This window comes from Athene noctua, chromosome 1, assembly GCF_965140245.1.
Source record: "Athene noctua chromosome 1, bAthNoc1.hap1.1, whole genome shotgun sequence".
NCBI classification, from domain to species: domain Eukaryota; kingdom Metazoa; phylum Chordata; class Aves; order Strigiformes; family Strigidae; genus Athene; species Athene noctua.
In genome coordinates, this window is record NC_134037.1 from 209,455,643 (window position 1) to 209,470,136 (window position 14,494).

The window sequence follows — 14,494 nt, forward strand, 5'->3', positions numbered from 1 at the left end:
TCAAGAAAGGGAAATGTCGAGTCCTCCACCTGGGGAGGAATAACCTCATGCACCAGTGCATCCTGGTGCATGCTGGATGGAAAGCAGCTTTGAGAGAAGGACCTGGGGTCTTACTGAATATCAAATTGAACATGAGCCATCAATGTGTCCTGGCAACAAAGACAACCAACATCCTCCTGTTTTGAATTAGGAAAAGTGTTGCCAGAAGATCAAAGGATGTGACCCTTCCCCTCTGCTCAGCACTGGTGAGACCATACCTACAATGCTGTGTCTAGGTCTGGGCTCCCAAGGGCAAGAGAGACATGGACATATTGGATAGAATGCTGCAAAAGGCCATGAAGATTTTTAAAGGATGGGAACAAGCCTTATACATGGAGAGGCTGAGACAGATGGGACTGTTTGGCCTGGAGAAGATGCAGGGGGACCTTACCAAAATGTACAAATACCTGATAAGTAGAGTAAAGAAGATGGAGCCAAACTCTTCTCAGTAGTGCCCAGTTACAGGACATGAGGCAATGGGCACAAACATAAATACAATAGGTAACATTTAAATGTAAGAAAAAACTTTTTTGCTATAAGTGTTCAAGCACAAAACAGAGAGGCTATAGAGTCTCTATTCTTGGAGACATTCAAATACCAGCTGGACTTGGCCTTGGGAAGCTTGCTCTAGTTAACTCTGCTCTGAGCACAGGGTTGGTCTGGATGATCTCCAGGGGCCCCTTGCATGACTTGGTGATTCTGTCATCTCTTTTTTACAAATTGTTTTTAAGAGAAAGATTGTCATAGTCAACTTATTTTTAACATAAAATATTCTAAAAGGAAACATGATTTTGCATGACTATACAGGTATTAAAATAACCCCACAGGATAAATATTACACTAACAACTTTGTTAATATTCAGGCCTTAGATCAGAGAGGTTGATATTATACAAACTATCATAAGTATTGTTATATCCACCAGATGCTTTATTCCAGGCTTGTGAGTGGGGATAAACAGATGACAATGAGACATATATATCAAGCCAGAGCTAAACAGTTACCAAAGACTGAGAAATAGTGTTACCAAACTAATCAGCATAAATGTCATATAATCAACCATTGTTGTACATCCTGCTCCAGTTGTGTCTAAAGTGCTGCCATCGTTGGTTTGATGGATTTGCTTTACGTCACTGAGGTTCGTCTTGTCTGGCATCCCTGCTGAGACAAATAAGAAAATATAGTATGATGCATGCCTTGTCACTACTAGCAACATGTTTTAGCTAGAACAAATTTAAATATCCTCAGCACACAGACAGTCACAGTTTGGTTTCTAATTCTCATGTTACTGCCAAATTCAAAATCCTTTATAAGTGCATCTAGAAACATACATTATACTATATGGCTATTCATCATTAAAAGTAATTCAGAAGTCTGCCAGCTTTGAACAAAGTTGTTCTTGTAGAAATATATCTCAACAAACATTTTCAGACTGAAGTGAACAGTTTTGCAAGTCCCAGCAGTACCTAAAAGTCCACTGATCACATCTTTCTTGGATTTGAAAGAAAAGGGAAATAATTTAATGTGAAATTGCTTGTGTCTGGATCCCAAAATTATTCCAAAATAACGTATACCTCTTAGAAGGTATGCAGCAAAGTATACTTGTTGCTATATAAAACCTCATTTTGGCACAATTTAAACAGACTTTACAACATTGCATAGCAAAATTGTAAAGCTAACTTTAAACAGGAACACTTTTACTGAGTTTCCAGCTGAATAGTTGTACTTTTTTGGACCAGAGCAAATATTTCTCCATCTCAAAACCGTGCTTTATATGGAACAAGGATGTAAACACCCATTATATTTCCTCTGCCTAGTTAAATAATCGGAAACAGAAGGTCTTGGAGACACCTTCAGATTTGGTAGCATTGTCAGCTGCTTGTATTTGCTATGCATATTTCTAGACTGTCTTATCCCATATAATAACTTGTGGCATGCCACTATCAATCAAAATTAACAAGTCTAAATTCGGTGTTATTACATGCAACAAATATTGACATTGTAATTACACTGAGACTGAAAAAGGCTTCATATAAAGCAAAGTCAATATTTATGTAATTAGGTCAATACATATATAATTCAGAAGGTAAACTACTGTTGGAACAGCAGCATTAGAAAGAAGCTCAGCTCTACTGAGCTGACATATTGATTTTACAGTCGAGTTTCTGCATTATTATTCATTGTTTAGGTACTTCTTTCCTCTGAATCATTAGGAAAGATGAATAAACTAGTGATCCTTTTTTTATTATTATTATTATTATTCAAAAGCACTGTGATGAAGTTTAAATATTTTAGTCATGGTATTATCCTCTTTGTTATCCTGGTTTAAAGAAGATACAGAGAATCCTCTTTTTTAAAAGGAACAACTTTTTGGGTGTTTTTGTTAAAAATGCTCTTCTCTAAAAGCAGCTTCAAAGCTGTTCTTTGTGAACTTGCTGTATGTACTCAAATCTCCTTCCTGTAGCTTTGAAAAAATGCATTAAGGGAAGAGTCAGCTAAAGTCAATCATGTTGTCTGAAAAGCCTACTAGAATGAATTTGTCTTTTTGCTGCCATATTTATACAGCAGACTGTATTGCTATTTTTTGTAGATTTATTGATCCCGTGCTCTTGCCTGGAATTTGAAAATTAGCTCTCTGTGTACAATGCAAGTGGACATGGGAGGAGGAAGAGTGACAACAGATGTTGAGGAGGAGGGAATACAACTTCTCCTTATCATGCACATACCATAATGTGTCTAGAAAAGGATCAGTCACTCAACACTTCACTAAATGGATGCTTGGTGGATCATTAAAGATGTTATGTCAAGGTGTTATTTCAGAGAAGTTTTGTAAGTGGAACAACCAAAAAATGTTTTGGGTCATTTCTCCAGAGCATTAGTGAAGTTTTCCCATATTTAACAAGACTAATTTCAACAGACAGTGAAAAAATAAACTCTCACCACTACAACAAAACAGTTCACTAAGTGATATGGGTATAATGAAGCAGATATTTCCCAGTGTATTTACAAGTACGCTATCACAGTAGTGAAAGATATGGCTTTATCTTAAACATCTAGGACAGCACTTATTATAAAAGACAATTATCATAAAAAGAAAAATATTCCTAGATCTTGAAGTTAAAGAAAATAACTGGCTTCAGTTAGAATATGTGATACATGCGATATGAATCACATTACATGTGATTAGACATTAATTACTGACTGGAGAGTTAGGTTTAATTTCTAGTGAAAACTTTATTGACAATATTATAGAAAATAGGAAAAAAAGATTTAATTTCATGGGAAATGTCATCTCTGTATCTCTGTGTTGGTTTTGTGTTTTTTTGTGTTTTGTTTTGTTTTTTTCTTTTCAGCCTCAAATGAAAACTGCAGACTCTGGAACTTCCTGAAAAGAGTGTTTTAAAAAAATGTTCACAATTACCCTACACATTTTCCTTTATCAAGAATTTAAATAAGGATGGGACAGTGTTTCAGATAGATAAGAAAAAATGTGGAAAGAGGCTTTTACAAGACAACATTTCTGTGAAGTTGTAAGCAAAATTTTTCTTAGAAGGGCAGATAATTATTTCTCCCATCATATGTAAACTAAATTTTAGGATCCTATAGCACACAAGCTGTGAAGAAAAGCACTGATAACTAGTTGATGTTCTGTCCCAAAACTCATAAGATAGCAAAGAAGCTTTATGAGAGGTTAAAGAAATACATAAAGGTCAGGTGAATATACCAAAAACCTGATGTGTTGTAGATGAATGTTTAAATTAGAAGTTTTAAATATAATTTACAATAATGAGATACCTGGGAAAGGTTGACATGTAGGCATGTTGTTCATGAATTTTAAGTATCAGTAAAGAGCTATAATACTTTGGGGAAGATAAATTTGGATGCAACTGATAAATTAAACTGAAGAATTTGTAGGAAAAAGCAAAATGAAGACTAGCATAATGATTGAGAGAAATGAAGGGAAAGTGATATCAGAGCAATGAGTTCCTTACTGTGTTCAGTAAATACCAACACTGACTAATATCAACATATATTTTTATCATGAAGGAAGATATAATATTAGATTGATTCCTGCAATTCACAATAATAAGGTCTCAATAATTACTTTATGTAGGTTTTTGTTTGTTTGTTTGTTTGTTTGTTTTTTAAAAAAAAGCATAACTTGATTTAAACAGAAAATAAGAGGAGAAAAAAAAAAATACTTTTCATTGTCATTCCATAAATGAAAATGACTTATTAATTACCAAACCTTCTTTTTTTCATTGGCCAATCTTTTGCCATCTGGAACTTTTAAAGCTTCTAATGGATTCCTCCTCCTTTTCTTTAACTGTTTTCTTGCCATATTTTATTTATAACATAATATCATGAAAATGTTTCAAAGCATACTAACTAGATCACAGAGCTGTGTTTAAATAGCTCAGGCATGCTTCAGTTTATATGTAGTGGTTGTGAAAACTTATATTTCCTACGTTAAAATAGATATAGATTCCTTTACTGAACAGTAGCTAGTGTGTTTAAGCTATTAATCTTAAAAACATCACAAAATACTTACGAACATCCAGTGCTTAGAAAGAAAAGTAGAAACAAGGGACTACTTCTAGCACTATTCAAAGTCTCTTCCATGTGAAGTTCGTGTGATGTTGGCCATGAATTCTCAATGAGAGGAGAAAAAGATGTCTGGGAAGAACTGTATTATGAAGGGTACCTGGCAAAGGACTAATTTCTTGAGGCCATTTTCATTTTTCTATGACTACATCTATACTCGGAAAAGCTAAGGTATGTCCCTGAAAAGAAAATATATGCTGTATTATGCTGGAACACATGCCCTTCTTATAGTACATATACAGCAGTGCACGTATTCACGCTCTTCAGGAAATGTGTGTGCTTTTATGATGTAGTGAAACTTTTGCCCTCTCCCTTGCACAGTAAGTGAAATGGAGAAGAACAGGGAATTGGAATGGATGATCTCAGAGGTCCCTTCCAACCTCAACAATTCTGTGATTCTATAAGTATTAAATGATTCACAATCAGCACAAGACCTGAACAAACAAGCAGACAAAAAACCCCACTGGATTTCACTAACAAGTAGTACAGAGGGAAGGAACCTACATTGTTTTACCATTTTTGACTACATCAATTTTGAAAATGTGAAAAGCGATATAAGGGATTTTTCTGCTGATAATTAAGTGAGGAATCAACCTAGTGAAAAATGTATCTCTGCTTTATTTTGTTTAGATTTCATCTAATGAAGGAGAAATTAACAGCTGATCCACAGAGGCTAAAGAAATGTCAAAATTTTCAAACATTTTTCCACTGAAGCTTTGGGGATTTTTAGGCTTTAATTTTAAAGAAAAATAAATTATCTAGCATTGCACATTTGTTTGCCATATCTGAATTATAAATCAGTTTACTCAGCTGAGTTTCTTAATACTCCAAATTTTTTTTTCAGTGAAGCTGTTTGCTACAAGGCTCATGATAGAAGAACAGAAAAGTCAATGTTATTCATTTAGAAAAAATGAAGGTTTTTACATTATGGAACTTACTGTTACATAAACACACATATAACTGCTGCCCTATCAATGAAAATGGCTTAGGACAGAAAGCAGGCTTCATTGATACTAAAATTGTATGTTGTAAAATGGTTTTGATTCCTATCCCCTTGTCTTTCTGTGAGGTCTAAAAACCTAATTTGGGTGCAATAAATTATTGTATCCGAATGTGTTAGTTCCAATAGCTTGTCAGTAAAGCTAAGATGAAAGACAAAAGAAGATTGAAAACCAAAATGAATAGATTTTGCCAAAACAGTAACGTCTCTGTTTCACTATTTGAGTCTGACTTTGACCATTGCCTGATGCTTTTGAGATGGGAGAAACAGTAAGATATGGTGAAAAAGTTAAACTATCAATCCACTGGGACCCCCTAACTTCTGGCATTCACTAATTAATGTGTGCTTTGGAGCACAGGAATACATTATCGTTATAAAGTAAATTATTCTCATAATTGTCATAATTCATGCTACTTTTTCTACAGACACTTTGCCTTATGCAAGAAGAAACCAAACCTAAAGCAACAAAAAGCCAAAAAAAACCCCCAAAAACAACAAAACAAAACACCCAAACTGAAAATGTGCTCACCTCTCAGTTGTATGAGATCATTTTTAACTATGAAAGCCAGAATCCTTAAAATATATCCATTAAAAACAATTCAGTACAGCTTTTTTGAAATCACAGATAAGCTTATATTTTGGCAGAGCAGAATTTCATCAGCTTTGTTATGGTGGTTGTATGGGTCGGTTTGTGTCAGAAATTATAAGCTTAAGTGTGAGCACCATCCCGAATGCAGCATAGAGTAGCATTATGTTGATGCTGAAGTGGTGAGTTTAAGAATAACAGATTATATGTAAGGTGTGATTAATTCCACTTAGTTTTTCGTATCTGTACAGTCTGCATCTACAGATAGGGTTCTACAGGTTAAACACAGTCCTCTACAGGCATTTTAGATGCAAGGGATGGGAATATCACACTTGGCAGACAGTTGCCCACCCAAAAGAAGCCTGATTCTTATAAAACCCTTTAAGGATGTCCTGGCCATCTTAGAGCATCTCCAGTGGCTTTTGGCACTTCTGTTTAAACAACTGAAACCTGCCCTGCATCTGAGTTAGTTATTGCAGCTTGGTTATAATGCATGTAGAGAAATAAATAAATGCATGAGATGGAGTACTCAGATGTAGATATTTAGTCTGAATTTTGACAGATAAATCTTGACACTTAGTCACATAATAGGTTCACCACTGAGTGACCAGTAAATATTTTCCAACATATTCCCTGCCACTATGCTTTATATCTTTGTTGGAGAAATATAACTAAATACCAAATCATGCAGCTCTGTCAAAGGGATTACATTTTAGGAATTTTATGTACAAAAATAAAAAAAAAAAAAAAAAAAAAAGAAAAGAAGTGGGATATTTCTTGAGTTCATGGGGTTTTTTTCACCTGTAGTCTTTAATTTTCATTTTTATACCTAAAACCCTGCTTTTAAGCATTTTTGACTGTTGAAGGGCAGGATGAAGGGGTGCCATATTGCCATGAAAATAGTGAATGTCTGATGTGTGCAAATATCTCTGAGAAGCCAGTACTTCATGAAAGTGTTTCCTGGTAAAGTACAGAAAAAGTCAGTGCTGCTATATTCACATAGCTAAATACACATTGCAGAAGGAGGCACTTCAGCCAAAATGTTGTCCACTGTGCTTAGAGATACCAATACCTAGAAGAAACCACTAACCAAATCTCCACTATGCAGTACAGTGTCCTGCATCTCTTTTAATCCACACACAGTGGTGTCCTTGGCTCAAAGACCCAATTATCATTTTGTTTGTTTGTTTTTAGTTCAAAGTGCCTGAAAAAAACCATGAGGGCTTTGCTGCAACCCACCAGGTGGTGTTTTTATAACATGAAACTCAAGGAGTGCATTACAGGCTCTGAGATATGATATCCAGACATGGGAAAGTGTTTTGAAAATAAAAAGCCTGCTGTTGAAGGACTTTGTAGGGCAGAGAAATCCAAGACTTCAGCCGTCTGGCTTGTGTTGCCTTTTGGAAGCAGTCCTTGGAATGAATTATCCACAGAACTTGAGGTTTGTTTTGGAGGGGTGGAGATGGTTTTCCTTAACGATGAGCCATGGAGTGAACTAACGTTTATGCAATGTGTATAACGGGAGACAACTCACAAGCTGTGTTACCCGACAGAGTAGACACAGCCAGTGAAATCACTTAAATTTGGAGAACTGCTTAGTATCATAGGAAGGTTCTGTACTGTGATATAAATCCTACCAGCAAATTCTTAATATCCTTATGAGTCTCACCTCTGCAATTGGCCACTCATTTCTTTCAGTGAAATGCAATTGTCGGTTTTCATGGCTGTTCCTAAGAAAAATAACTCAGGAAATCTGTATCAGATCTCGGGCAGGAACTTGAGTATGGGTACGAAAGGACTGAACGTGATGTATATGCCACAAGGTGACGTGGAACAGGGAGATGATGCTAATTTAGGAGCCAAGCAAATTGAAAAATTACATTTAGCTTGCCTCCACAAAGGGGGTTCATCAACGACTAAGATTTTCATGTCCGTATGTGAAGTGTGGTGATGATCAAGCCACCATTAGATTTCTTATCTCTCAGAATAACTTTCTTGTGCTTTATCCATTCTATTCTTAAATGCCAGTTTTCACCAGTTTCCCCTGGGGAAACTATCTCACTGTCTGTATAATGTATACAATCATAGCATGATGCAGGTAAGAACTCTGAAACATAGTGTACTAAGCTGTTGTCAGTTTTTGCTCACTGTCTATGCACTAAACATAGTGTTATGAAGAAAGTTTCTGGAATAGGTAATTGGTATATATTTGGAGGAAATAATCTGATCTAAAAACCTCCTTTCTGAGTTCATATATTCTAATGATCATTGTAATAATAGAGAAATCAACACAAATAGCAATTATAAATGCACAGGGAATATCAAGATGCAAGTAATCTCACCTACAAACAAAGGAATAGTATTACTGTTATTGCAGGAAAGCAATTAAGAGGTGTGCCTAATGGCATTAACTAAGAGAATTGCGCATGGTTAACCATATATTAGGAAATGAATCCAACATATCATGTTTAACTGCACATATTATATGAAATCTGTATATATGAGAAATAGAGTGTAACCAATGATCTTAACACAAGTCTGGCAAGTAATTTTAACTACAAGAGCAGCAGACATTAAGTCTCTAGTCTAGTATTTGAAAGTTTTCTTTCAAAGTTAACAGTGGCATTTGTTTCACATTATACATTAATGAACTCAGTATTTCCATTTAGAAAACAAAGCTTTTATGAGTCAATGTAACACAAACAAATGGTGCCACAAGCCAAAACATTTCCATTTATTTTGCATTCTTAAGAATCAGAAAGAGATAACATTATTTGTTGAAATGCTTAATGTATACATTTTTACTTGTAGGTCAGCTTTAATATATAGCAAAGTATTAGATGTCTAGAAGACTTGGGTTTATTTTGCATACTGGGACTGATATAACTGTATTTTTCATCTGAGGTAGACAACCACAGTAACCTTCATTAGATCTATTCCTATTGCTTTCTCACGCAATATGTTGTAAATCCATGTTCATTATAAGATATGTTCATTATAACTTCAATGCTCTAGGGTGCTGGAATCAGCATTGTCAATAATGCCTGTTTTAAATAAAGAAATCCATCTTTTAAATCCTTTCCACTATCGAGGAACTTTTAACCTTTATCATTAACCTATGCAAAGGCTTTGTAATCAATACAAAATTATAACAGGGCTAAAGTCCTATAAATCACACTGGGTAAAAGTAAGCAAATTCTTCATTTTTGGAATTTTCATCTGATCAGTACTAATTTCACTCCTATGAGTCAGATGTCCCATATAAATTACTGTGCTTTGACGCAATTTACCCACACGATTCCCTTTTAACCTTTTCAATTAGATGTAGGAGATTTATATTCAACAATTGAAAAATTACCATCTACAAGAGAGATATTAATGTGAACTGAAACTCCTGAAAATAATGTGTTTACACATTGGGTTGAGGTGTAATGTTACCAATTAGGCCCATTAAAAATTAAATATTTTTCAACTTAAAAAAAAAAAAATCATTCAGATTCTCAAGATTTATGGCTCAATTTCACTATTTCATTATTTTACTGTTTGTCTGGATGCTGGTTTTAAAATGAAAGTATAGATTCAGTCTTTTCTGGAAGACAAATCTGAACTAAACTTATTTCCATTGTTAAGATGATGAAGTAACTTTGACTATTTTTTTCCAGTCAGCCCACCTAGAATTCCAGTCATTCAATTTTCTGTTAAAATAAACATAGCCTGTAGGTTAATTTAATCCTCCAAACACTGATGCATTAAACTGTCCTTCTCAATTTTTGCTGTAAAATGTATTTAATGACATATTTTCACAATTTAAGCTGATTTAAGACAGGACTGCTTGCAGTCATTTCCTCATCTTGTCTTCCAAGTGGGTGCTATAAACCCACCTGTTGCCATGAACTGGTACGTGCAAGATCCCTATAGTGAACCTGTTTCCAGAGGTGATTTTTCTTGCTGAGTTAGTTTTACTGCAGCTTGAGCTTACTTTTAGAACCGCCCCACAGTGGGATCAGATAAGTGCTGGCAAGAGGAAGGATCATGCTGTTATAATCTGAGAAAGGACTTATGCTCTCAGCTAACCATAACATTGTAAAGCACCCAGAAACAGACTGAGAAAAATATACAATCCACTGTTGATATCTGACCTGAACCCACATCAAAGACTGAATTACTGACAAAAAAAAAGAAGTGTGGAGCAGTAAAGAAGGTAGATGTCCTTATCTCCATTCCTTGTAAACAAAGTCACAGCTTTTCTCCTTATAAATAAGAATGCAACACAAATATTATCTTCAGACACTGATTTTTCTTCCTTTCTGGCATAACTTTTGGTTCCCCAAGTTTTAGCTCAGCTATTATGTTGAAAATGTATCAAAAGCATAGGACTCAAAAGAATCTAGTTCCTGATGTCTTAGAAATGCACTTTCTAATGAGATTATAAGGTTTAAAAATACAATTTTTCATAGAAAATTTTGCTCTCTGATTTTCATTTCAGTGACAGTCCTTTCTGGCAGAACATTTCCATTTCTTGCAGGCTAGATGAATGTCTGTGATAAATACTGTGGGGCTTGCTGATGAATATTGATCTGCATCTCAGTGTGTTTCGTGTTATGAAATGCCACTGGAAGTCTTATGTCTCAGTGTATCTCACAAGTACAAGATCTTTGATCTGAAGTCACAAAAAACGGACAGTTAAACATCAAAATAAGTGCATTCTTTAAGTTCAGAGATAACCATCAGACAGTTCAAAGATTAAACCTGATACCTGTAGCACTTTTACCTCTCCCTAGGAAAGCTGGCCTTGCAGAATTAATATCAATATGCAGATTTCATGCAAATATACAGTGTCCATTCAGCAACACACAAGTAGTGCTGCTTTTGTTTGGCTCCCAAGTATCTGTCCCTGAACAGAAAAAAACCTGCTCTCCCTTTCATGTTCCCATAGCCTAACAAGGTTGACCACTGACTTGATTGGCTTTGGCTGACTGACTAGGGGAAAGTAATTTTTAACTAAACCAAGGTATTGGTCTCCAGGCTTGTAACAAAAAAGTGAGTAATGTAATAACAAGTCTTAAGATAACATGTGGGAAAAAGGAAAAGAAATATTGAAGAAAAAGATGATTTCTTTGTTTTCCAGATTGGCAGTGTTGATATGAGGGAAGTCAAAATGAAAAGAAAACCCATATGTTTTCAAGAGTTTCTTAAGAATACATAAACTGTGTCTCCTCCTTACTTCTAACCGAAGTGGATGGGAACGAGCTGAACTTTCACAGTTTACTTTTTTAGCCTAAAGATACTGATTCAAGAGAGAAGAATTAAATAAAAAATTAATAGGAGTTGAAAGCAAAGAGAAGAGAGAAAGGTGACCTCTATTTAAAGAAATCCTGTGTGGACCTGTAGGTTAAAGACACCATAAGTTTGCACACATTTTTTGGTTGGAAGTGGTCTAAAGCCACTAATTTTGGCTTTAGAGTTACTTCCAGTGGGACACACTAAGTTGAGCTGTACCGTTGTCAGTGAAGAGGCATGTGAAAATGTTAAAGACACTAGTTTTTCACTCATGGATGAATCATGGGAGCTGAGGAGACACACTGTGGAGTCGTTCTGTGAACTTTCTTTTCATTTTAAGCTACCAAGTTCTTATCTTGACCTTCACTCTCCTTTAAGCATAAATGTTCTTCCTGAGCCTAAGTATCAACAGACCAAAACCACCTCCTCCACCACACTTCTGTTCTCTGTTGAAGCATCAGCATTTGACAGGAGAAGGGGAGATGATAAGAGAGTGACCTTGGCAGACAACACTACTTTCTTGTTCCTTTTAGATGAAGAGAAGGAAGGTTGGACTCAAATCCCACGGCCAGTGCAGCAGAGAAAGCTTTGTAAGAAGTCTCTACAAAAAACCTTATGAATGTCTGCCAGATAACACAAGAACAATAATTCACTTTTCTGTCCTTCATGTATGTTTCCTAGAATTTTTTTAAGTTGAGGTGCCTACTGTAGCACCTCTATAATTTCTTGGGACTTAGTAGAGGGGAATCCTTCCAGTGGAGTAGAGCCTGGATGTGAGACAATTTAAAGCATATGATAGCTCTTGGTGCCCTGAAACTGACTTTGTTTTTAAATAGTCCTCTTCCAGAAAATGGTGCCTGAATAATGAGAAGACTGCTTCACAGACAACCAGACGTTTGTTTTTCAGCCTGACATAAGGGATTTGTGATTTTATGAAGAGATTACAAGCTGTAAAGTCACTGGCATAGATTTGAGTGATTGTTCAAGATGGAGAAAGCAAAGCCTGGTGAAAATTATATCTATTTCTAGCAATACAGTCAGTCCTGAAGCAAGCTATCTTATGACAATTGGACCTTTCCTTTTGAGGGAATTTAGCATGTGTATAGGGTGAAGGATTAGAGTGCCTGGGTCCTAAAGTTAAAAACAGAAATTCGCTATGCAGTGAAAAAAAAGCCTACATTTTAGGAACAAGTGAGTTATTTACTTGGATCTTCTCTTACACACTCATTGTTAAAATAACTTCTTGTAGACTTTAAAACATTTGATTTTGGGAACTATATCCAAGTTGGTTTTATTTTTATTTTACCACTGTTATATATTTTTTTAAAGGCTTATGGCAAAATTGGCAGATGAGGTCATGCCTTAACATAAGGTAGTAATGGAGACAGTAAGAAAAGTAGACTACTGAACTAGTACCATCAAAATCTACAACCAGTGTAAGAAGACCAAGACTGAAATGACCCAAACTAGAAACTGGGCATGAAGAGTGGAAATTCTTACACAACTAAAAAGGCAGAATTGGAGCAGAATGAATGAATGAATTCAAACGCTAATGTAAGTTAAATGACAAAGGGAATTCTCCAAAAATAGTTCAGCAGAATAAGCAGATGAACTAAACTGCTGAAGAGGCAGACTCTAGGTTTTTAATAAGTCAATAAAACTATAAGTCTGGGAATATCATGTAAGCTTAAGTGGTAGTCATGACATCTCTTTCCTCCCTTGTGGTCCGCCCTCCTCCTGTGTGCCCTCTCTTTCCTTCAGGCTCATGAATGAGTCATATCATGTCGTACTCCTCCTCCACAAAGTCCCACTGCATGTTCGGTACACTCTGGTCATGCTCCAGCAGTTTCCACAGTCAGCAAGGAATTAGGGAGCAGAGAGATGTTCAATGTGTGTAGCAGGATAAAAGTATCAAACTCCAACACCCTCCTGGACACCAGATCAAGACGGTGTCTCCTCACTTTGCCAAGAAAACTGTCAAGAAACACAGGTCTGAGTTTGAGAGCAGGGTTATAGAAGGTTGATAGGTGAGATGAATACTCCCAGGGGCTGCTGCTATGTCTATCTGGGCACTGGGGTTGACCCCTAGCACAGGCTATGCTTTTGCTGGTGGGATGCAGTCCTGCAGCACTTGAGCAGGCCTGGGTTGCTGGCAGTAACAGCTTCTGTCAACTGGCCAGTGATCCCCAGGCAAGGTGAGGCCAGATCCATCCAGGAAGAGCAACAGTCAGGAACAACAGCAGAAAATGGTGCCAGAGGCAAGACTGGAGAAGAGGTTTCCTTCAACATTGCTCTAGGGACATCCTGAAGACAGAACTGGAGATAATTATAGTCACAGAATAGCTCAAGGAAGGCCTAGGTATGCAGAACTGAGCTGAGATGGGGCTCTTGGATCCATAGCCAAGAAAGCATGGGTGGAAACCACAGGTGAGGCTACTCAGGGCCATTAAGGCTTGGAATAGGGAACATAGTTATACCTCTGCAGCGACTCTCTGAAAGTACTTCTTCATTTGTGTATGTTTCTCAGCACCCCTTGTTCCCAAGGAACATCCTAGGAGCTCATTCACTTTCCAGAGGGGTACCTAACACCGCGAAAGGTTCTTGTTCCTCTTGTTCATCTAAGAAGTGCAGAGGCACACAGTTTTGATGAGTGGTTGGTACAGTGCCCTTCACACGGCACAAGTCTCCCTTAATTCTTCCTGTTGCATGCACCCTTCTCAGCCCTCTCCACTGTAGTACCAGCAATGGGCTTTAGAGGAGAGATTGTTAGAGCCAGTTGCAGGGAGTTCTTGCTGGCATTGGGGGTACATGCCAGTATGTGGTAGGGCACTGTCTGGGGATTATCTCCAACCCATTTTTCTAGAATACAATCTGTCTGTGAATAACTATGATCCACTTATCTATATACATTGCTATGAACTTTGTCCTCCTGATAAACATACTGGGAGGAAAGTGAGAAAGCATCTGGGGACAGAAATACAGTAGT

General features: G+C 36.5%; 1 protein-coding gene across 1 annotated transcript in view; it reads right to left on the reverse strand.

Moving 5' to 3' along the window:
• Positions 1-1,037: 1,037 nt before the first annotated feature.
• The window catches only part of GPC5 (glypican 5), a 725,946-nt gene continuing 712,489 nt past the window's right edge, over positions 1,038-14,494 (reverse strand). The window contains exon 8 of the mRNA XM_074930948.1: positions 1,038-1,195. Coding sequence (XP_074787049.1) covers positions 1,038-1,195 — 158 coding nt within the window. The remainder of the gene's footprint in view (positions 1,196-14,494) is intronic.